Source organism: Mustela nivalis, assembly GCF_964662115.1.
Source record: "Mustela nivalis genome assembly, chromosome: 1".
NCBI classification, from domain to species: domain Eukaryota; kingdom Metazoa; phylum Chordata; class Mammalia; order Carnivora; family Mustelidae; genus Mustela; species Mustela nivalis.
The window spans coordinates 67,739,542-67,764,640 of NC_139020.1; the positions used below are offsets into that span (position 1 = coordinate 67,739,542).

General features: G+C 37.5%; 1 protein-coding gene across 2 annotated transcripts in view; it reads right to left on the minus strand.

Annotated features, from left to right (window-relative positions):
* GK5 (glycerol kinase 5) overlaps positions 1–25,099 on the minus strand; it is an 88,708-nt gene that overhangs the window by 5,868 nt on the left and 57,741 nt on the right. Inside the window, exons 12-15 of one of the 2 annotated variants that reach the window (XM_082712897.1) lie at positions 12,140–12,234; positions 5,843–5,946; positions 4,290–4,349; positions 3,561–3,694 (exon numbers count right to left, since the gene is read on the minus strand). In XM_082712897.1, the coding sequence (XP_082569023.1) occupies positions 3,561–3,694; positions 4,290–4,349; positions 5,843–5,946; positions 12,140–12,234 (393 nt within the window). The remainder of the gene's footprint in view (positions 1–3,560; positions 3,695–4,289; positions 4,350–5,842; positions 5,947–12,139; positions 12,235–25,099) is intronic. The other variant, XM_082712898.1, reaches the window with a different exon arrangement.

Genomic DNA, 25,099 nt, shown 5'->3' on the forward strand with positions numbered 1-25,099 from the left:
GTCAAATAAGGAGTCCATAAAGTTTATCCACAAACCTATGTAAACTGGTGCACAGGTAAACAACTATTGTTTTAAAACACAATTTAAAATATTTTTGCTGCTTTTGAATTTTGTTAGATTGACTATCCCTGGGAATAAGTCCACCAGGATTTTAAAATCATTTTGTTTCTATCAGCTTTATTTCTGTATGGCAGGGCACCAAACCATTTCCAGACCAACCTCACCCTATCATCATTTAATTTCATGACTTGCTAAGAAAAGTAATTTCTTCCAAGTAAGAAATTGTATATTTTCCTTTTACATAACTAAAAAAAGATAAATTAGGATTTTTGTCATATATCTTGAGGTAAGAGGCAACTCTCTGGGATATGCATAAATTCAAAGTTGGGACTGAATGTAGTTTCTTTTTCAAACTATTTTATTTCATACAAGTTACTTAAATCCCACTTCCTGATAATATTGTCCTGGCATATATTGTTCTTCATAAAGAGGAGCATGTGATTTATAATAAAAAGCAGCAAGAACACACTTTTATATCTATGACCGTAAGTAATCTGAAATGGCTGAGGTGTCTTATTAATTAACCTGGTGTATTTCACTTACTCTGAAGTACTAATAGAGTTGACAAGTCTTCTTGAGGAATATTTTCTCTTATCAATAAAGCAGACACAAAATTCTTTCCTCTCATATTTTCTGTCAGGACACAGTCTTTCTAACTGACAAAGTCAGCCTTTTAGATTTATCTATATTTAAAGATATTAATTTATAGAAGTTACTAAAAGACTAAAAATAGTTTTTATTAGTATACTAAAGTTAGATAAGTCTAGTCATGAAAACAAGCATGTTCTTAAAATCCTTATTTCCAGAATTAATTATTTACTCTCCAAGGCATATGTATTTTTTTTTAAAGATTCCTTTCCTTCCTTCCTTCCTTCCTTCCTTCCTTCCTTCCTTCCTTCCTTCCTTCCTTCCTTCCTTTAGCGTGTGATCTGGGGGAGAGGCAGAGGGAGGAGAGAGAAAATCTCAAGCACTCTGCACTGAGCATGGAGCCCAATACAGGGCTCACTCACATCCCTGAAATCATGACGTGAACCGACATCAAGAGTCAAATGCTTAATCCACTGAGCCACCCAGGTGCCCCATGACATACATATTTTTTAAAGCACTTTTATTAAGTATGTATCAAATAGAGTCATCTCATGGGTGAATTTTGAAAATAGAGAGGATGTGCATAGCCTTCAAGTCTCAGATTCTTGAAAGAGAAGCAATCCAACCAGAAATCTCAGCTTTTCTGAGACGATAAAACTATTCCCTATAGTTAGTGAAGTCTCTGTATTGGAAGGGTTTGAAATTAAGTATAGTATAGATACAATGAAACAGCTAAAGCTCAAGCCACTATGTTATTTTTTTTAAAGGCTGATTTTATTTATTTGTTTTTTTATCTGTTTATTTATTTGTCAGAGAGAGAGCACAAGCAGTAGGAGAGGCAGGCAGAGGGAGAAGCAGGCTCCTTAACAAGCAAGGAGCCCAACATAGGACTCGACCCCAGAATCAGGATCATGACCCAATCAGGAAGCAGATGCCTAACCGACAGATCCACCCAGATGTCCTGCCATGACATTATGTTTAAGAATAATCTGTATGATTACGTGGATGGCTCAGAGGGTTAAGCCTCTGCCTTCGGCTCAGGTCATGATCTCAGGGTCTTGGAATCGAGCTCCACATCGGGCTCTCTGCTCAGCAGGGAGCCTGCTTCCTCCTCCTCTTTCTCTGCCTGCCTCTCTGCCTACTTGTGATCTCTATCAAATAAATAAATAACATCTTTAAAAAAAAAAAAAGCCCAAAATTAAAAAAAAAAAAAGAGTAATCTGTATGTGGGGATGCCTGAGTGGCTCAGTCAGTTAAGCATCGGCCTTTGGCTCAGGTCATGATCGCAGGGTCCTGGGATTAAGCATCAGGTTCCTTCCTCCATGAGGAGACTGCTTCTCCTCTGCTGCTCCCCCTGCTTGAGCTTTCTTGTTCTCTCTACCAAATAAATAAATAAAATCATAAAAAAAAGAATAATCTGTAAGTGTTATCTAAAATAATTAAAATGTTCAAGAGAATCTGATATATTTTTAGTCTTACAAGGTGAAAAGGCACAGAAAGATTTTATTTACCTTATAAATAATATCAGAATGTTTATGAGCATTTAATTTACTGTAAATATAAGCATAATTTATTCATTTTGCAAGATTTAAAATTTATTTAAGTGCAGGAGAAGATTTTCTTTGTTACACTTCTAAGTTTGCTTAGTTAGGCATATGAAATTATTAAAATGAAAGTCAATTGTATTAAATTTGTATTAGTTGAAATATACAAAAGAATTTAACTGAATTTATAAATGGAAATATTATTCAAGGGAAAGTTCTTTTCTTCAACTTTAATTAACCACACATCAATCAATGAGCAAATGAAAGTGACTGTTTCAATTTTATTCAAAGTTAACAGATTTTTACTAGAATAAAGTTAAAGTTGAACTTACCAAGATTTCAAACTTTTTACATTTGTAACTTTAATATATTAAATATTTGCCTAAAGCTCTTAACTACAAAATATTCTGTTTTGTACAAACACTCTTTCCCTTCCACACAGGAATGTACTAAATATTCCCAGTGTCCCAAGTCAGCATTCTGCTTCCTAGGGAACCCTCTACTTGGCTTCCCTGAGTCTATTCTTCACCCTCCCAAATAATCATCACACTAATTGCCAAAGTGGTCTGTTCAAATATAGATCTATCCATGTCCCTCCCCTGCTTAAAATTCTACGGTGGCTCTCCAGTGCCTTCACAATTAAGTTCAAACTCCTGTATGAGGAGTCTACCACAATTGGACCTCTGTTTCGCTCCAGCCTTTCCTCTTGCTTTTCCTCTATTAGCACTTACTGTAATGGGCTGGGACATTTGCACAGGCTGCTTTCTTTATTGGACCACTCATCTCTTGTGGCTCCTTACTGCCTCTTCTGGCTGCCTGCTGATTCCTTCAAAACTGAACCTCCTCTGGGAAGCCTGCACCACTTGCTTAAAGCTATGGCTGTCCAAGGGGTTTATCACACAAGTCTAATAACTGGCTGACTTGCCTGACTGTAACTAGAGACTCCCATAGCAGGGACTATGCCTTTTAAACTCTATTCCCAGCAGTGACTGTCATGTAGCAGGTACTCAACATATTTTCAATAAGCAAAAGAATGGAATGGTTTCTAATGCCAAAGAAAAGCCTATCTGCTCTGGAAGTTTACCCAGAGACCTTTCCTCCGCTGAAGACAGAGCAGTTGAAAATTAATTCTCCTTGCCTCATAATTCTGACTGAAGGAGTGAAGGAAGGAGGGAGGGAGAGGAAGAAAACCTACCCACGGAGGAGGTCAAAGGAGTATTCTGTGAGTTATGTGCATATGTGTATGGAGCTTAATGAACACCAGGGTTTTCCAGAGCCTCTCTATAATTCTGTGATTTGGGAAGAGAAATGCTATTGGCAAGAAACAGCTTCCAAGACAGCTCTCGCTTTTATAAAATCCACACATACCAACAGCAAGGCCAGCCAGAGAAGCTGCACCAAGGCAGGACATGTCTATGTTGACGGGTCTCTCTATATTAGCATTAATCAGGTCTGAAGTCATCTGCATAACAAAATTGTTCCTACAAACTCCTCCATCTGCCCTGTGGGGACCAAGATATTTGAGATAAATTATTCCAACAGAAGCATAAAAACATTCATTTTTTTTTTAAAAGGGCCACATATATTTTTTTTTTTATTCTTGATATTGTAAGTTCAACTTTTAATTCCAAAACTGTATCATTCCACATTGATCCGAAGTTAAGGTCCTCACCAGGCAATCTTCAAACACTTTTCCTTATTCCTAACATCAATCTTCCCACCCACCCTGTTTGTTAAGACTAGCTCAAATTAGGCCAAATAAACTAAGCCAATGTAAAAATTCATTTGGACATACCAGCAAAGAAAATTTGATGTTTCCATGCCAAAAGGATAGCCACACATACAAAAAGGAGATTTTAAAGATGTTTATAATATACATACGTGGATTAGGATCTTCCTAAATTCTATATTGTGTTATGTTCTCTATAAATCCAAATTCTTTTCTTTCCAAATTCCTATGACCAAGAATTTTGTTGCAAAGGAACTAGGCATAATTTTTTTTGAAATCCTGAATAATCATAATGACGAAAATACTAATAGCAATTACTATTCACTTCCAATTTCTAATTAAATCTATTGAAAACAAAGTTTACATACCGGACTTTTGTCACAGGGATATGGATCTCTTTCTGCATCAGCTCATACAACTGTTTGTTTCTAGTAAAAAAATCAAGATAACTATTTAGGGAACATTCATAGCATGATAATTCTCTATCTTTTTCTAATCTAGAAAAATAAAAACTTTGGTCTTATTTATGTGGCATTTATAAAATATGCAAAAGAAAACATTAAACCAACATATTAATATTCAAAAATATTATGCTAACTGGAAGTTGATAATAAATGCTCAAACAAGCAAGAGGTTCGGGGCCTAGTGCTTTCACATTGAGAAAAGGGAGCCTATTTTTCATTTAGAAATAAATTTAATCTATTGTCCTTACTACAAATAAAAATTTAAAGCAAGCACTCATTTATTAGACAGCAATTAGGATAATATGACATATATAACATCTAATAGAATTCATCAACTATAAAAATAATCACTTTGTAATCACAGACATTTTTATTTTAAATGTTCCAAATGTTCCATATTTATGACAGCCAGATTCTTAACTTTAATAAACTACAACTGTGTCATAATGAAAAGACCACAGGGAAAGATACAAAAAAAGTAATTTTGGTGATTCAATCTTTGAGTATAATGGAAGCATTATTAATTAGAATCATTAGAATTCTCCTTTATCAATAAGGATAGAAAAATCTATCCTTGGGGCGCCTGGGTGGCTCAGTGGGTTAAGCCTCTGCCTTCGGCTCAGGTCATGGTCTCAGGGTCCTGGGATCGAGTCCCACATCAGGCTCTCTGCTCGGCAGGGTGCCTGCTTCCTCCTCTCTCTCTGCCTGCCTCTCTGCCTACTTGTGATCTCTCTCTGTCAAATAAATAAATGGAATCTTTAAAAAAAAAAAATCTATCCTTATTGATAAAGGAGAATTCTAATGATTCTAATTAAATTCTAATTCTCTGAAAGCCCAAATTTTAAATCTTTTATGCTTAAGAAATTAGATACAGTTGACCCTTGAATAACACAGGGATTAGGGATATCAACCCACCACAAAATCAAAAATCCATGTGTAAATTCTGATTCCCATAAAACTTTACTAATAGCGTACTTTTGGCAGGAAGCCTTACTGATAACAGTCAATTGATACATATTTTGTATGTTATATGTGTTATATACTGTATTCTTCAATAAAATAAGCTAGAAAAATGAAAATGTTATTAAAAAAATCATAAGGAAGAGAAACTACATTTATAGTCCTGTACCGTGTTTACTGAAAAAATTCACATGTTTAAGTGGATTTGCACAGTTCAAACCCATGGTGTTCAAGGGCCAACTGCATTTTTAAAAATCCTCTATTTTCACATATCAAATCTAAATGGTACTGGTTCTATTGCATCTAAAAAAAAAAGAGATGTTACAGCAATTAAGCAATAGGAGCAGATTATGTCATAAGCAGTATGACTTTAAAGTATAAAAAGTTAAAATTAAGAAATTTCATAATTTAGTTTAGCAGAAATTAACAGAAGGAAATGGAAATACCATTTCCATTTGGTATATGAGGAAGGGAGAGTTTAGGGCAGGTTTTGGTACCTGAAAGCTATGGACTCCAATATTGCTCGTACGAGATGGTATTTATTGGTGGAAGGCTTCAAGCCCATAAAAGAGGCACATGCACAGGGATCATTTAGTGGAGCCTAAAGAAAGAGATAGGAAGAATTTTTTTAAAATTTTTTATTTTTTTATAAACATATAATGTGTTATTAGCCCCAGGGGTACAGGTCTGTGAATTGCCAGGTTTACACACTTCACAGCACTCACCATAGCATATACCCTCCCCAATGTCCATAACCTCATCACCCTCTCCCTAACCCCCTCCCCCACCAGCAACCCTCAGTTTGTTTTGTGAGATTAAGAGTCTCTTATGGTTTGTCCACCCTCCTATCCCATCTTGTTTCATTTATTCTGTTCCTACCCCCCCCGCAACCATGTTGAATCTCCACTGGGAAGAATTTTTATTATTGTTCTAAATTATATCTATAGTCTTGAAGACATAGTATGCAATAAAAACACAGCCATGGTAGAAAAAAGAATGCTTGGAGTTAAGAAGTTTTAAAATAAATGACAGCCCCATAGTAAGTGAACTATTACGATAACTCTTTAATAGGACCTAAGCAGGGCTGAGTCATAGGTACTGGACTTACCTAAACCTGTCTGAACTGTCTGAACTCATACGAAGTGAAGGGACTGAGGCAGAGTAACAAATTATTAATCATTTTTTTTCAGAGTAACAAACTATTGAATATCTAGCTCTATAAGAAGAAATGAAAAGCAATCCTAGTATTTCCCCTTTTCTCCATCTGTAAAGTTTTTACACCAGAATCGTTTTTGTAGAGTGTTTTTTAAAAAATATACATTAGTCTTAAGATTAAAAAACTATTAATGCAGAATATGTGTTTTCCAGTGTCATAACTTACACCTAGTATGCTGTCAGACATTCAAACTAAACTCTTTTATTTCTTAGCTTATAGTCTTATTGCCTCATAGGAGAAATGACTTGGCCTAACTTCTGTCTTTAAAAGAGCCGAAGTCTTGAGCTGGAATTCTGTATCTGTAGGATGAAGTTTGTTTTCATCTTTGCATCCCCAGAAATGCAAGACAATTCTGGGACACAAAGATGAAGAGCAAAGACCCCTGTCAGAGTTTATAATCTCACATGGAAAGACACAGAAGAATGGTTTCAATGTTAAGATATGGGGTTGCAACAGAGGGAAGTATTAGTGCTATCAGGAAATGATGATCCCCAAGAAAAATGCCTTCTAGCTTCAGGGCCTTGAGATATCATCTCAATAACTGGAAAACTTTCCACCACCACTTTTCCTGGTTAATCCTACTCCCCTTCCAGATCTTGGCTCAGATTCCTCTGGCAAAACTTCTGATCCCAGAGACAAGACCAAGCCTCTATCGTCGTTTTTATTTTTGTTTTCAAGACTGTATTTATTTATTTGACACAGAGAGAAAGAGAGCACAAGCAAGGGGAGCAGCAGAGGGAGAGGGAGCCCCAGACTCCCTGCTGAGCAGGGAGCCCAATGTAGAGTTTGAGCCCAACCTGAGCCCAAGGCAGATGCTAAACTGACTGAGCCACTCAGGTGCCCCCTCCATCACCGCTTTTATGGAACCCTAGAGCTTCACATCATATCATATATTTACAATCATGTATACTTGTGTGAACATTTGTTAAAAGTCTGTCTTCCCTGCAGAAACTCATTCCTATAAGTTTCCAGGGCCTTGCACTGCATCTGGCCCCCACAGGGCATCCTCACATATTTGTTCAATTAATGAACAAACAATACTCTTCCTCATTACTTAATTGAAGAAATTCCACATTACATCTTATCCTTCCTGTAGCCATGATTTTCCTCCTATTGTGATTTTATCCTGATTATTTTTCAAATTTATTAACGTGTTTTGGTGATTCACTCAGTAAAAGCTTATTTATACAGTCACGCTGGCTTCTATCAGGTGATACAATACTGTAAAACAAAGAGAGGTCAGATTTAGCTAGTTCAATGAGTCCCTAGCAGTGTGCTATGTATTTTCTGTGTAAAAACATTTTCTTTTAATATACCACATAAAGTCCTGGTATGACTGGCCTGAAATCACTTTTGTAAAATTGGTAAGCACATAAATTTATAATTAATTAGTAATAGGTGAATCTGAAGGGTAATAAATTCCATAGAGACCCAAAAAGTCCTTTTCGGTTACAGTTCCCCTGTATTAGTTAGTCCAAGTGAGTATGTCTTTGGGATGATATGGTAGGAAAAACATGACAAAGTCCTTTGGGCCTGGTCACACCTTGCCAGGACAGAGCCTCCAGCCACATTTCTAATCTGTTACTGTCAATCCCATTGAGTAAGCCTCCCAGACCATCAACCAAACAGGAACAGCAGGACTCCGTAAAGTTTTGTTTGGAAGCCAAAGCTAACCTAGCTGACTCCTGCCCAAGGAACAGACTGCCTGCCACCACAGGCTCTTGTTACCACTAGGATCTTATCCTAATATGCTGAGGCCTTGCAGGATCGTTAACGCCTCTTGCCCTTTGTCAACTGTGAACTTAAACACAAACTCCTGTGGCACCTACTATGTATTCCCAATGTCACTTTTTATACTCTGTCATGAACCAGTACAGCAGAGTGGTTAAGAACCTAGACTCTGGAATCAGAACATCTGGGTCCTGAAACCAGCTCTGCCACTCACTAGCTGTGTGAGACCATACAAGTGATTTAACAGCTCTACTTCAGTTTTCCCATCTTTGGAATGGGATGATAAGAGCATCTTCTGCCTTATGGAGTTACTGAGGATTAAATGAGATAACACATGACATTCAGAACAGTGCCTGAAAAGAATTTGCTATAATTTTATATTACTATTATTTCTTACTAAAACCCTTCCCACTACTGACTTTCTTCATAACCCTTTCTGTGCCTTCTGAATCAATCCTTTCTATTGTAAATAAATTCTCCTAACCTGTAACCAACTCTGAGAAGTTCTCTCTACTCATTCTGTGGTTGCTATAACATGACCAGCTCTGTGCTGGGCAAATAGCTTCAGTGGTGGCTATCCACGGGAGGACCTTCAAGCTTCCAGATCACGGGTCCTAGAAAAACACAACTACTTCCCATGGTCACCCTAGGCCACTATGCATCTAGGAGATGTTAGAGGAGACACTTCCCTTCCCCCATGTTTGCTTAGGACCACATCAACTTCATGTTTTACCTCCCTTCACCTTTCCATGATGCAGAGATCCCAGTCACTCACAAGACCAGAGATGGCATTCCCAGTACTTGCTGGCCACATCTCTTTCTGAAGGAACTGCTTGAATCCAAAGACCTTGTTGTCTACAGCAGCCATGTTCCAAGCCCTAGTTCCACTGCCAGTGTCACAACTATGGGGACTGAACAGGACTAACTTAGAATCTGTGTAAAGCTTGAGAAGACCAGGTGCTCCAGGCAGAGTCTCAGGTTTCCCAGAAAAGACCATCTCAGAAAAAGACCATCAACAGGGGGAACTGAAGCTAAAAGGCACAAAGTGTTAGAACGTTGTGTGTATTTCCAAATAATGGAGAAACAGAGAGTGTGAGGAAAATGACAATTAAGCAGAAGTTAGGAGGAAGAAAGAATACAGAGCAGAGCTGGTAATGAGAAAAGGGGACCCACAGAGAAGAAACCACAAAGAACATTAAGAACTGCAAAGTCAGTTGCTGACTCCTTTCCAGTATCAGTGAACCACCAGCTCCCCACAGGGGTAGGAAGAGTGAGCCGGTTCCCTGCAAACCTAAGAAACCTCATTGGAGCATGACTCCTCAGCCTCTGAAGACCAGCCCTTGGTCCACAGTCCTGTCCATCCTACCACTGCCACCACCATAGTAACTTTCAAGTTAGGCAGCTAGCCACTGATTCCTGCCTCTGATGCCTGTCAAAGATACTCTCCATTAGTGTCTCCCCCGACAAACCATAAGCTCTGAAGAGTGAAGCCACAATGGCTGCACCAACTGATGTCACCCAGGGTTATGGCCCCCATGCTCTAGCTCAGCCCTTGCCATTCCCAGAAGTGGTTGTCCTGGTCGTACCGCTTTCCTCAAAGTGCCCCCCAAACCTCTTTCTCAACAGAGTCCCTGGAGAAATTAAGGCTATGGTGATTTTTTAATATCTCACCCCCTGTTATCTATGGTATAACAATATTCTAAAATTAAAGGCAGTATGGCAGATACTTGACCCTTCCCTCCATTTCCCCATCCCTCATTTTCTTTAGCTGTTGACATAGGCTGCTTGTCAGTGATCTCTCTCCTACTTTCCAAACAGTTTAGTATCAATACACTACTGTTGTTTGAATTAACTTGAATTAATTTTTGGTTTCTACTGAGGAGTTTCAATGCTACATTGGGAAATCCTTGGTCTGCAGCCTTCTCCCGCTCCTCTCAAACCCAACATATTGCCAGGAGGCAGTCATGGCAGAATAAGGACACTTTTTATTAACACGAAATTAAAAATGTTATCTGTGAGAGGTTTGTCTAATCTTCTGGGCTTTAGCAGTATTTTTTAATCATATATTTTAAATTATTTTTAGAGGCAGATGGACTGAGGCAGAAGTTAAAAACAGAGGTGTCAAGATAAAGCCACTATTAAGTCCCCCAGCATATTTCTCAAAAAGGGAAGAATACCCAGTAGCCTAATTAAATCCTACCTTGGCTGATGACAACTATTCATCTCAAGCTTCCTCCTGAAACCTCAACCAAACAAATATTCTTCACCCCCTGTCCTAGGATGGATGCTATTTAGTTTCCTCATATCACACTAAAAGAGGACACAGTGCAACCTCTACTGCATAGTTTATAAACTTTCAGTCCTTTAGGATAATGTATATAGAAGGAAATTGTTACAGATATTAAACTAATGACCATTAAAAGTTTAGATTCAAAATATGGTATTTTTAGAGATTTGAAACACCCCGATCTAATCTTTTTTTCACCAGCTTCTACATTATATTGTCCAAACTTTCAAATTTGGGGCTTTTTAAAAAACTAATTGCCTGAGAATGGGATGGACTAGAAGTAAGAGAAATTTTTATTTTCTGAAAGGAAACATATTTATAAAAGGATTATAGCAGCAATGTCCACAATAGCCAAACTATGGAAAGAACCTAGATGTCCATCAACAGATGAATGGATCAAGAAGATGTGGTATATATACACAATGGAATACTATGCAGCCATCAAAAGAAATGAAATCTTGCCATTTGCGACAACATGGATGGAACTAGAGCGTATCATGCTTAGCGAAATAAGTCAAGCAGAGAAAGACAACTATCATATGATCTCCCTGATATGAGGAAGTGGTGATGCAACATGGGGGCTTAAGTGGGTACGAGAAGAATAAATGAAAGAAAATGGGATTGGGAGGGAGACAAACCATAAGTGACTCTTAATCTCACAAAACAAACTTAGGGTTGCTGGGGGGAGGGGGTTTGGGAGAAGGGGGTGGGATTATGGACACTGGGGAGGGTATGTGCTTTGGTGAGTGCTGTGAAGTGTGTAAACCTGGTGATTCACAGACCTGTACCCCTGGGGATAAAAATATATGTTTATAAAAAATAAAAAATTATATTAAAAAAAAATAAAAAGGCCAGTATAAGATTTCCAAAAAATGGAATTTTGTTCATAATAATATACCTGAAAAGTTTTTTAAAGATCTTATTACAGTATGCTAAAATCAAAGGCAATATCACAGATCTTTCAAGTAAATACTAAGTTAAATATTACAAAGCCAAGTCTTTTACTGGGTTCACTTTTTGATTAGGCGAAGTAACCAATACTCTATTACAACAGTTAACCAAAAGAAATTTTGATTTTTTTTAAAAAAGTTAATGAAACAAAAAAAAAGTTAATGAAACATAAGTTATTGCAAAATATGCCCGTGTGTGTGGGGGGGGGCATGCACACATGTAATCTTCACATTATTTTTCTAATTCTCAATGGGATACTTCCTCTAAGTAAAACAATGCCAATATACAGGTATATCTTTCCCTACTGGGAAATGGCAAATTTTGGTTATGATAAAGTAATCCCAAGTCTTATGTAAAAGTTCTATACTAAACCTGCCAACTTCTCATTTCCACATGGGTGGAGCTCCAGGCTGAATGTGCTGTATTTTCTTATCCCTGCTAAGTCACAGCTCCTCAGCCCCAGAACATGCCTTCACCCTCACAGTGATCAGTGCCCAAATTTTCAGGTAAGGGAGTGGCAGGTACATAATTTTGAGTGTGGATATGAGGATAGAAATGTCTGTTGTTGTCACTGACTAAAAAAAAATTTTAAATATTTTTTAAAAATACCTGCAATCCACTAAAAGATGGAACAAAACAGACTCCTTCAGAATCTTCTAAACTTTTGGCCATTTTTTCAGTCTCAGCAGCATCTGTGAAAAGATCTGCAAAAACAAAAACAAATAATTTAAAAACCCATAAAACAAAACAGAGGGGCTAGGAAATGACAACAGAATTATGTTATATGACTGGTATTTACCTGCATCCAAAATTTATTATGAGTACACTGTGGAAGTGTCAACAGAAAGGTCAATCTGCTCTAGTACTATCTGGGCTCCAACACTTCACAGGTTTAGGGACCTGTGGAAGATTTTAGAAGGGCTCTGTATGGAGCACACCTTACCTTTTCCTTTAAAAATATTTAGGCTGTTTACAAGACAGCTGGGTGGCTCAGTCCATTGAATGCTTAAAATACTCTCTCCCTCTCCCTCTGCAACCCACCACCCATCCCCCTGCATGCATGCTCTATGTCTGTCTCTCTCTCAAATAAATAGATAAATAAAAATGGGCTATTTAAAAATCAATTCTGTATGTTTTTTGGCATTAAAATCAATTATTCTCCTGAAGATAACACCATTTCTAGTTCTCTGATGAAAAGATCCGAGTACTGAGTCAACTGAAAAACTACTCCATCTAATGCGTTCCATCAGGGGTGACCAATAAATAGATATACTAATAGCCAATCTTGAAGAAACAAAAAAAATCAAGATCTAATTACTTTAGTATACTATTTCTACTGAAGTATATAACATACATATAGAAACATACATATAGAAATATACATATAGAAACATACATCTTTGAACACTCCTAGACATTCTTTTTGTGAACATATGTATATATTTCTGTGTGATATATATGAAAGGATGGAACTGCTAGTCCTAAGGTCTACACATTTAGTACTAGTTTTAGAAGATACTGCGAAACCATTTTCCAAAGTGGTTATGCCAAATTAAGGCTCCTGACAACAGTAAGAAAATTTCAGCTATACCACATTCTTGCCTATAATTGATACTGTCTATGTTTTTCATTTTAGCTATTTTAGTGATATTGCATGACAGTTTGATTTTTGTGTTCTCTATTAACTAATGAAGTTGAAATCCTTTTCATTGACCACTTGGATATCTTTGTGAAGTGACTCGAACAAGCATGTAGGACAGACAGCATAGATCAGATGATAAAGTCGAAAATCAGTCATCATAAAAATTGATGGCTTTGTACAGCCTTAAGTAAAATAGCTTAATTTAATTGTATGTTTTGTTATTCTTGTAGTGGAAAATTGATTAAAGACAAGAAGGTTAAGGAACACCTACATTAAAATGCAAGTTAATAAGGACTGTTCAATAATAACTATAAATTTTATTCAAAATGAATTCTCAGATCCATTAGTCATATTTGTTTGGTCAAAATGTTCACATAACACATTAAAATATATCTAGTACTTCAAAAACTAATATTAAAAAAAATAACATTGGTTTTAGGGGCACCTGGGTGGCTGGCTCAGTTGGTTAAGCGTCTGACCCTTGGTTTCAGCTCAGATCATGATCTCAGGGTTGTGAGATGGAGCTCGGCATCAGGCTCTGGGCTCCAGACTCAGCACAAAATCTGCTTGAGGTTCTCTCATTCCGCCTCTCCCTCTCCCCCCACTTGCATGCTTTTCCTCTCTCTCAAATAAATTAAATCTTTAAAAAAAATTATGGTTTTGAAATCTGTATGTTTTATTAAGGATTTTATTTATTTATTTGACAGAGAGAGATCACAAGTAGACAGAGAGGCAGGCAGAGAGAGAGAGAGGGAAGCAGGCTCTCCACTGAGCAGAGAGCCCAATGCAGAACTCGATCCCAGGACCCTGAAACCATGACCTGAGCCAAAAGCAGTGGCATAACCCACTGAGCCACCCAGGCGCCCCTGAAACTTTATGTTTTAAAAAATCATGTCCAAATATATATATATATATATATATATATATTTTTTTTTTTTTTTTTAAATCAAAAATTGGAAACATACAAGATGGCTAGTTTGAGAAAAGTTTTTGGCAATAGGCAAAGAAATGGGGGGGGGGGAGGAATTTAATTTATTTACATTTTTCACTGGTTGTTCCATACTTGCTTAAAGAATTTCTCTAAATAATCTTCCACTTAAACTGTTCTCAAATGAGCTTACTGATGGAAAATCTTTGAGAGTAAGCACTTTGTCTCACCCATGGAACACAGCTAAGGATCTTGGACAGAATGTGTAGAAAAGCTATCTGAGGACTCAGAAGAATAAGTCTGGTCAGGGAACTCTAACACCAAACCAATGGTGAGTTTCCTGTTTTTAATTTCTATGGTATTTCCTGGCCTAGACTCAGGGACAGCCTAAAACCTAACACCTGGATCTGTATACTGGGTGCAAATATGAAGAGTTTCTTCAGAAGAACACTCTTTTTGGTCTGAGGAGCAGGATTCAGGACAGAATTCTATAGGACAGAAGGTGAGCCGATACTCTGGATTTTGCTTTTTGGATTTTTTTTCATTCTACCTGAACAAGAGAGGAAAGGCAGTGAAGAGACAGAGAGAGAGAATGAAAACAGAACTTCATGGATCTGTGAGACAATAAGAAATGGCCAAACATTTCTGGAATTTGAATCCCAGAAGAAAAAGACAAAGAACGCAGTCCAGAAAAACCATCTGAAGAAAAACAGTGACTATAAACATCCCATAGTGGATGAAAGATATAAATCTATAGGTTAAAGAAGTTCAGAATATTGCAACTGGATAAACACAAAAAAACTGATGCCCAGGCATACAATAATAAAACTGAAAATTAAAACCTGAAGGCAAAGAATAAGTCTTAAAAGCAACCAGATTATATATTGGGGAACAAACATTCAAATGACTGGAGGTTTCTCATCAAAACTACAAAGGTCTAAAGGCAGTGGAACATCTTTTTAAGTACTAAAAAAAAAATGTCAACCTAGAATTCTATCTTATTAATGAATTTATTTTTTATTTAATTTATTTATTTGAAAGGAGAGAGAGTGCAAGAGAACATCAGAGAGGGGAGGGGCAGAGGGAAAGGGAGAAGCAGACTTCCCCATGAGCCAGGAGCCTGACCTAGGACTTGATCCTGGGACCTGGGGCTCGATCCCAGGACTTGAGATCAGAACCTGAGCTGAAGGCAGACACTTAATCCATTGAGCCACCCATGTGCCCCTCAACCTAGAATTCTATATCCCAGTAAGAATATCCCTCAGAAATAAAGACAGTCTCTGATGAAGGAGAATTAAGAGAATTTGTTGTTAACATAGTATAAAAGAAATGTTAATCTATATGCAGAAAAACAAAAAAAGGATCTTGACTTAAACTTCACACAATATACAAAAATTAATTCAAAACTGTTATATATCTAAATGTAAAACATAAACTATAAAAGAAGAAACCATGGGAGGAAAAACTGTATGACTCTGATTTGACCAAGAGTTCTTAGATACGATATCCAAAGTATAATTCACAGAACAAAAAATTATAAATTAAACTTTGACAAATTAAAAACTTTTACTCTGCAAAGGACATTGCTAAAAAACGAAAACATTGCTACAATTAGATGAAAATATTTGCAAATCATATATTCCAAAAAGGACCTACATTCAAAACCAAAAAAGAACTCTCAAACTCCACAGTAAGAAAACCCAATAAAAACTGCACAAAAGATGTAAACAGATACTTCACCAAAGAAGATATTTAGATGGCACAAAAAGAACATGAAAAGGTGTTTGATATCATTAACCATTGGAGAAATGCAAATTAAAAACAGAATAAGATAACACTGCACACTTAGTCTAATGGCTAAAATTAAAAACCAAACAAAAAATAAAAAATGACAATACTAAAACTGGAACAACATAAACACACACACATTGTTGGTGAGAACATGAAATGGTATGGCCACTCTCAAAAATGGTTTGGCAGGTTTTTGTTTTTGTATGTTTTACAAAGATAAACTCATACTTATTTGTGTGTATGTTTACTTTTTTAAAAAAATATTTTACGTATTTATTTGACAGAGAGAGAGAGCACAAGCAGAGTGAGCAGCAGAGGGAGAGGGAGAAGTAGGCTCCCAGCTGAGCAGAGAGCCGGATGTGGACTTGATCCCAGAACCCTGGGATCACGAACAGAGCTGAAGGCTTAACTGACTGAGCCACCCAGGTGCCCCTTATTTTTTTTTTAAGATTTTATTTATTTATCTGTCAGAGGGGGAGAGAACATAAGCAGGGGGAGTGGCAGACAGCAGTCTCCTTGCTGAGCAGGGAGCCCAATGTGCGACTTGATTCCAGAACCCTGGGATCATAACCTGAGCTGAAGGCAGATGCTTAACCAACTGAGCCACCCAGGTGCCCCCTGTGTGTATGTTTACATGACATACAACATTGTTTATATGAGCCAGCAATCCCACTCTTGGTATTTATCCTAGAAAAATGAAATCTGGAGCACCTGGGTATGGATCAGTTGGTTAGGTGTCTGTCTTCGGTTCAGGTCATCAGAGCATGAATGGTCCTGTAGTCTCAGGATTGAGCCCTCAGCGGGGAGTCTGCTTCCCTCCCCCCCAATCAATCAATCAATCAATCAAACAATCTTTCTAAAAAGTTTAAAATTAAAATTAAATCTGATGTTCATGCAAAAACCTGTACATGAATGTTCATAAAGTGGCTTTGTTTATAATGTCCCAAAACTGTATACAACAGCCCACATATCCTTCAGTTGGATAACAAATGAACAAACTGTGATATATCTGTAACACAGGAAATTTCTACGTAATGCAATGGAATCAACTATTAAAAGATACAAAAACATGGATGAATCTCAAAGGCATTATGTTGAGTAAAAGAAACCTTGACTGATACCATTTATACAATATTGTGGATTCCAATATCCATTTATATGGATTCCATTTATATGAGAGCTATTTGAATGATACTGTGCAAAAGGTCAAAAGCTTTATGATACATAAGACTTCTAGTTCAGCCCCCAACTTCTGCAACTCATCTAACCAGATCATTTGTTGATGTAAAAGATGCAATGAAGAAAGAAGCTATGGGGAAACAGTATCAACACTTCTGGCAGAAATGCAACATGACACAATTCCTACAGAGAGGAATTTGGCAATGTCTAACAATTACAATGTATTTATCCTTTGATGTAGCAATCGCTCTTCTGGGAACTTACTATAAAGACATACCTCCAACAATAAGAAAATGCATATGCCGGAAGTTATTCACTTCAGCCCTATTTGTATTTGCAAAATATTGGAAATTACTTAAGTGCCCCAATATAGGTGATTGGCTGGCTAAACTGTGTATACACATACAGTGGAATACTGGACAGCTGTGAAAAGAAGAAAGATATCCATGAACTGAGAGGAAGTAATTCTCAGGATATACTTTTAAGTGAAAATGGCAAACTATGAAAAAGCATATACAGCTTATCTTTTATGTAAGAAATTAGGGAATATAAGAAAACATGCATGTATCCCAAATGTTTTTGCAAAAAGAAATAAGAAGGATAAACCAAAAATGAATGAAATGATTACAAGATATAGGGAGACAGAATGAAGGGACAGGTGAGAGAGTCAACTTCTCTGAGCATATCTTTTTTGACTTTGGAAATCAAACTAAAATTCCACATTAAAAATAACTTGATAATGTCTTTTTTTTTTTGACAGACAGAGATCACAAGTAGGCAGAGAGGCAGACAGAGAGAGAGGAGGAAGCAGGCTCTCTGCCGAGCAGAGAGCCCGATTTGGGGCTCGATCCCAGGACCCTGGGATCATGACCTGAGCCAAAGGCAGAGCCTTTAACCCACTGAGCCACCCAGGCGCCCCTGATAATGTCTTTAAAAAGGATGAAGAGAGGGGGAAAACTAAAACTGAATGATAACAGAAAACAAATAAACCCAATTCTATTTCAAATTAATAAAATCACTGAAGGGAAAAAAGAACTGATCGAAGTACCTTTTGAATAGTGTATTTTGACCATACACCCTTTACATAAAGGAAAAAACCTGCAAACGATCTTGAGCAAATATTTTTTGTTGTAGTGGGATGGGACTAGTAATTCTGAAGCTCTTCTGTGTATATTTTAAGATTGAGCAAATGAATACATAATATTAATGATGTTGGGAGCCAGGGCTCTTTTTTTTTTTTTTTTTAAGATTTTATTTATTTTTCAGAGAGAGAGGGAGAGAGAGCAAGCACAGGCAGACAGAATGGCAGGCAGAGGCTGAGGGAGAAGCAGGCTCCCCGCTGAGCAGGGAGCCCGATGTGAGACTCGATCCCAGGACGCTGGGATCATGACCTGAGCCGAAGGCAGCTGTTTAACCAACTGAGCCACGCAGGCATCCCCGGGAGCCAGGGTTCTTGATATGGAATAAGGGATGTAAAAATGTAGAACAGAAAAGGCCAAGCAAAGATGCTTAGGAGTAAAACTGGAACTGGAGGTACACCGTAATTTCAAAAATTTTTTAACACATCCTGGAGTGCCTGGGTGGTTCAGTCAGTTAAGCCTTTGCTCTTGATTTTGGCTCAGGTCATGATTTCGGGCTTATATGACTGGGCCCCATGTCAGGCTCCTAGCTCAGTGTGGAGTCTGCTAGTCCTTCTTCTTCTGCTCCTCCCAGTTCTCTCAAATAAATAAATCAAATCTTAAAAAAAATTTTTTTTAAACACATGCACACTGCTAGCTCTGCTGAAATCTGCTGCTAATCACTGTTTTTATTTTTATTTATTTTTATTATTATTTTTAAAGTAGGCTCCATATGGAATGTGGGGCTTGAATTCATGACCCTAACATGAAAAGTCATATGCTCTACCAACTGAGCCAGTCAGGCACCATGTCAATCATTATTTTTTTTTTAAACGATTTTATTTATTTATTTGACAGACAGAGATCACAAGTAGGCAGAGAGGCAGGCAGAGAGGAGGAAGCAGGCTCCCCATGGAGCAGAGAGCCTGATGTGGGGCTCGATCCCAGGACTCTGGGATCATGACCCGAGTCAAAGGCAGAGGCTTTATCCCACTGAGCCACCCAGGCGCCCCTGTCAATCATTACTTTAAAATACCATTTATCATTTATAGAATTAGGGCTCATTGGGAAGGTAGCTAATTCCTGGGTGGGAGTGGGAAAAACACAAGATGAACTTAAAACATCTTCTGTGAGAAAATGAGAAAGTGCTAAAAAAAAAAAAAAAAAGATAGATACGACATTTAAGACACAGAAGACAGTTTGAGATTTGTACTGGTTAAATCTGGGACAAAATGAACATGACTATACGTAAGAACTATAAAATTATAAACAGTTGAGTGAAATAAGAAACCATGAGTTTACAGTTTAAGGGGTAACGTAAAGTTCTTCAGTATAAAATAAAATGCTAATTAACATGGAGGGGATAATGGAGTTAGCAAACACCGTTCTGCAACCATCAGAGTGAAGAGTGATACAGGTGAGAATTATCAATGAATTCTAAATTTAGGGGATAGGAGAATTTTGAGGAGAAATGGGGCATCTTGCTAGTTTCAAAGTATCTCCCACATATTATTTATTACAAAAGGAATAGTAGAGAAGTTGGAAAACATCTTATGTACATGAACAAAATTTACCAGAACCAAAATAGAACTAATGGACACTGCATCTCCAGGTATATATTCTAAGAAGGATACAGTTCTCATTTATGGATGGCTTCAGCTAAAATTACCTAACATGGACCTAGTCACAAGACCCCAAACAGAAGGATACGCTAGAAAATAACTGGCCTAGGTCTTTCAAAAATGTCAATGGCATGAAAAACAAACCAAGCTGAGAAAGTGGCTCCAAATTAAAGAAAATTATACAATAAATAATGACAGACTAGATCTTATATTGGGGAAGAATTGCCATGAAGGATGTTACTGGGACATCTGACAAAACTGGAATATGGACTATAAATCTGTTAAAAGTTATTATGCCCAACATCAACTTTTCTCAAGTTAATAACCATACTTTAGATAAGTAAGAGAATAGTCTTGTTCTTAGGAAATACACAGTGAAATACTACAGGGAAAGGAGCATGATACATGTAATCTGTTCTTAAAAAGCTCAAAAAATTATGTAGATATATATCTATATCCTGCAGTATGTAAGATGGTATGTAAGTATGGATGGTAGGTAGGCAGGTAGATAAAGCAATCATGACAAAATGTTAAAAATTTGCAAACTTGGGGGGTTCAGTCAGTAGAGCATGCGACTTTTCATCTTGGGGTTGTACTCTAAAGCCTCATTATGAGTGTAGAGATTACTCAAAAACATAAAATCTTAAAAAAAAAACAGCAAATCTGGGATAAAGCGTGTACAAAAGTTTTTGTGCTGTTTTTACAAGTTTTAAACTGTTTGAAAATAAAAAGAAAAAACATATATAGATTCTATATTATATATATATACACACACACACAGATACACACACACACACACGCACAACATATATGTGTGTGTGTGTGTGTATATAGAGAGAGAGATTCAAAAATTCTTGGGTATGTTTAAAAGAGATTTAGTTTATCAATTCTACTTTTTATTATTTCTCAGTTTTATAATTTGTATGTCCTTATATGTTTTGGCTGGGAAGTTTATTATGCTTTTATTCTTTTTCTTTTTCTTATTTTTTTTTAAAGATTTTATTTATTTACTTGACAGATAGAGATCACAAGTAGGCAGAGAGGCAGGCAGAGAGAGAGAGAGGAAGAAGCAGGCTCCCTGCTGAGCAGAGAGCTCGATGTAGGGCTTGATCCCAGGATCCTGAGATCATGACTTGAGCCAAAGGCAGAGGCTTTAACTCACTGAGCCACCCAGGTGCCCCTGTTTCTCTTCTTTTCTTATTAATAAGCATTCTTCATTCTCCTGTAAGTACTGTTTCTACAGAATTATAGTCATTTTCTGTATTTTTTGGAAACTATCAAATTATGTTTCAAAGTTTTCCTTGGCTCTATGCTACTTAAGAAAAGACATCTCAAATTTCCATGTGGTGAAGTAGCATTTAAATACTGTTTTTGCTATTTATTTCTTTTTTTTTTTTTTAAAGATTTTATTTATTTATTTGACAGAGAGAGATCACAAGTAGGCAGAGAGGCAGGCAGAAGGAGAGAGGGAAGCAGGCTCCCCGCTGAGCAGAGAGCCCGATGCGGGACTCGATCCCAGGACCCTGAGATCATGACCTGAGCCGAAGGCAGTGGCTTAACCCACTGAGCCACCCAGGCGCCCCCTGCTATTTATTTCTAATCATATTATATAATAGGCTGAGATGTTCTACTCTATTGCTTTTCAAAGTATGGCACTGAGAAAATGGTGTGTGTGTTTGTGTGTGTGTGTGTGGTGTTCGGAAAAGGATTTCATTAAACTTTAAATGAAAACATAAATGAAAAGAAAGAAGAATGAAGAACAGAAAAAAAACGTACACTCTGTTGTCTATTCTTGACCAGCACTTAACCCCATAAATTACACATCATGGAATTAAAATCACTTATGGGGGGTGCCTGGGTGGCTCAGTGGGTTAAGCCGCTGCCTTTGGCTCAGGTCATGATCTCAGGGTTCTGGGATCGAGTCCCGCATCGGGCTCTCTGCTCAGCAGGGAGTCGGCTTCCTCCTTTCTCTCTCTCTGCCTGTCTCTCCAAGTACTTGTGATTTCTGTCAAATAAATAAATAAAATCTTAAAAAAAATAAAATAAAATCACTTATGGGAGGGTGGGGGAAAAAAGAATACCATTTTGAAACTTTTAAAAGAAACATTACTTTTTTTTTTTTTTTTAGGGGGTGGGGGGCAGAGGGAGAGGGAGAGAGAGAATTTTAAGCAGGCTCCATGCACAGCTTGGGGCTTGAAGCAGGGCTTAATCTTACAACTCTGAGAACATTCCCTGAGCAGAAAACAAGAGTCAAATGCTTAACTGACTGAGCCACCCAGGCACCCCACATTACTTTCTTTTATAGAACCATACGTTGCACATAAAATATTTAAGCCTAGTTTAATTAGGCTTTTTAGTTTTAAGATAACTTTTAGTTTTAAGATAATTTCAGTCTCTTAAAGAAATATTCAAAACTATGTTCTTAATGTATAAAAATAAAGATTTTACATTACAGTAAGAAATATTTTATGAATTTGGTATAAGAACAGTTAAAAAAAATAGAACAAAGTCTGGGCTGCTACCAGCAGGGGAAAAAAAATAAAAAAAATAAAAAAAAAATTTTTTAAAAACATCTTATTTACACACTTTGCTTTCTTCATGTTGAGATCTTTATCTATTTCTTTCTGGTTGGAGTATCTCTTTGGGTAATTTCCTCAGAAAATATAAACTGCACAGCCAGGAAATGTCTTTTTTCCACTTAATATGAGTGATATCTTAGCCAGGCACCAGAATATTGGCTCATTGTTCTTTTTTTCTCTATACTATGTACATGTCATTCTACTTTCCAAATTTTACAACTACCTTCCATGCCAGTGTGATTTTTTTTTCCCTCCATACATCAACTGTTCTTCCTATCTGGAAGCTTTTCTTTATTCTTGGGAATCAGATAATTCATACACATATGACTATCTTTGCATCTTTTTTTTTTTTTCTTTGACCTAGTAAGCTATTTCGGTCTGAAAACTAAGGCCTTTCTTCTGTTCAAGGAAATTTATTTTCAATTTATTGCTTCAATTTTTACATTTTTGTAACTCCATTTCCATAATTACATTTTCATAAACCAAAAGAGACTACTATTCACATGTTTTTTCCTCTGATTTTATTCTGATTTTTATTTCCTCTGATTTTATTCTTTTTCTTTTTCTTATTTTTTTTTTAAAGATTTTATTTATTTACTTGACAGATAGAGATCACAAGTAGGCAGAGAGGCAGGCAGAGAGAGAGAGAGAAAGAAGCAGGCTCCCTGCTGAGCAGAGAGCTTACCTCTCAGTTTTACCTTTTATTTCTCTCTTTTTTTTGTTTTTAAATTCTTCCTGAATCCTATTTGGATTTTTAGCACTGTCTATTTTATGCTGGTTTTGTTTGTTTTCTTATTTGTTTGTCTGTTTTTACATTTTATATACCATGGTTTTGTTCTTCAAAATTTTTTGTTTTCCAAACATTTCTTTGTAATATTTTCTTTCATCCCTTAAGTTTAACTTTTGTTGGTATTATTTTAACTTCCTGTTTCTTCCATTTATCTGACTTTGCGGGACTTATCTGTTGAGGCTGTTCTCCCCTCTTCAGGGTGTTATATGTTCTTATATTGTGGTCTCTTTCAGGTCAGGCTTACGGGGTTGTGAGGCAATGAGAGGTAGGGGAATGAACCTTGGCGCTCAGGTTTCTGGAGAGAGGAGAAAGATTAGGCGTCCCCCCTCAGGCTGGAAGAGGAGTAGATCAGACAAACAGTACCAATGTCCACTGTGGGCAAACTTTCCCAGGGATTGGCCAGGCCAGCTTTCTTCTCCACATGCTGTGGGGATTTTCTCCTGGCTCAGTAGGCTGGATCCATAGAGAACATCCAGAGCATCTTTTTCTTTAAAGAGAGACCAAGCAAGTGGGTGTGAGGGAGGGACAGGAAAGGGCAGAGAAGAGGGAGAAAAAGAATCTCAAACAGGCTCCACACCCAGCAAGAAGCCCATCGTGGGGCTTGATCTCATTGCCCTGAGATCATGACCTAAGCTGAAATCAACAGTCAACGCTAAACCAACTGAGCCACAAATATCTGGATATTTAGGTGCCCCAAATATTCAGAGTGACTTCAGCAGCCTCAAGTAGCTTCACCAGTTACAGTGAGGTCATGCCCTCTACACACCCAGGGTCTGCACTGTCTCCTTGAGAATTCAGGGTGTCGTTCATGCTGGGCTCCTCTTTAGCTTCAGCAATAAAGAGGAACCTCTTTATTCTGGGGGTTCCTCTTTATTGAGGAATCCTATTTGGATTTTACCTCCTCCTTCTCTCCCCCAGCAGGAAGGGAGGGAGGCAGGACCATGAACTAAGATCCTATTTACCAGCAGTAACATGTATGTGTTCACCATCACCTACAAATAGTTCATATATGAGAAAATATTTATCTCATCCCTTCTAATGAGGGATATTTTATCTCTCTTGGGAAGATACCCAGAGAGGAATCGGTTTCCATATTTCCAGTAAACAAGAGTCCTGGGTAATTTTAAATGTGCATGGGGAAGTCTTATGGGGATCACCTGGAACAAGCAGATGTGACATGTAGCAATTAAGAGTGATATTGCTAGGGGAAAAAATGTCTCCTGACCTGTGTTACTGGAGGACAGCAGTGATGGTAACTGCCCCAACTGCAGAGATGAAGCAGGGCATTCCTGAAGTCCCTTAAATAGGTCATGCTTCTCCCTGCTTGGACCTCCCACACCAGTCCTCCTTCCTCCTGGCTGGGACTGCCCCCTAACTTAAACCGCTAATCTCACCTACGCAACCATCCATTTTTTTTTTTTAAAGCTTTATTTATTTGAGAGAGAGAGAGCAAGCAGGGAGAGGGGCAGAGTGGGAGAGAGAGAGAGAGACAGCATCTCCAGCAAACAGAGCCTGAAGTGAGGCTTGATACCGCAATCCTGGGATCAGGACTGAGTCAATCAAGAGTCCCATGCTTAATCAACTAAGCCATTCAGGCTTCCCTATGGAACCACTCTTATTATCCCTTCAGGAACAGCTAACATCATTCTTGAAAGAAGCTTCCTGATTTTCCAGACTGGACAAAGCTCTCCCTTTAAAAAGGGATCATTGAGGGCAACCCTGTCCAGACCCCTCTCACTCTTGAGAGCTTTTTCTGTATCGTCACTTAATAAACTTCTATTATTTTCACTCAATAAACTTCTATTGCTTTACTCACTCTCCTTTGTCTGTAAGATTCATATTTTGACTCTGTGAGACAAGAACTTAGCTCTCCCGCAATGTTTTGGTGCCAAAACCTGGGTTCGCTTCCACTGAAGGGTG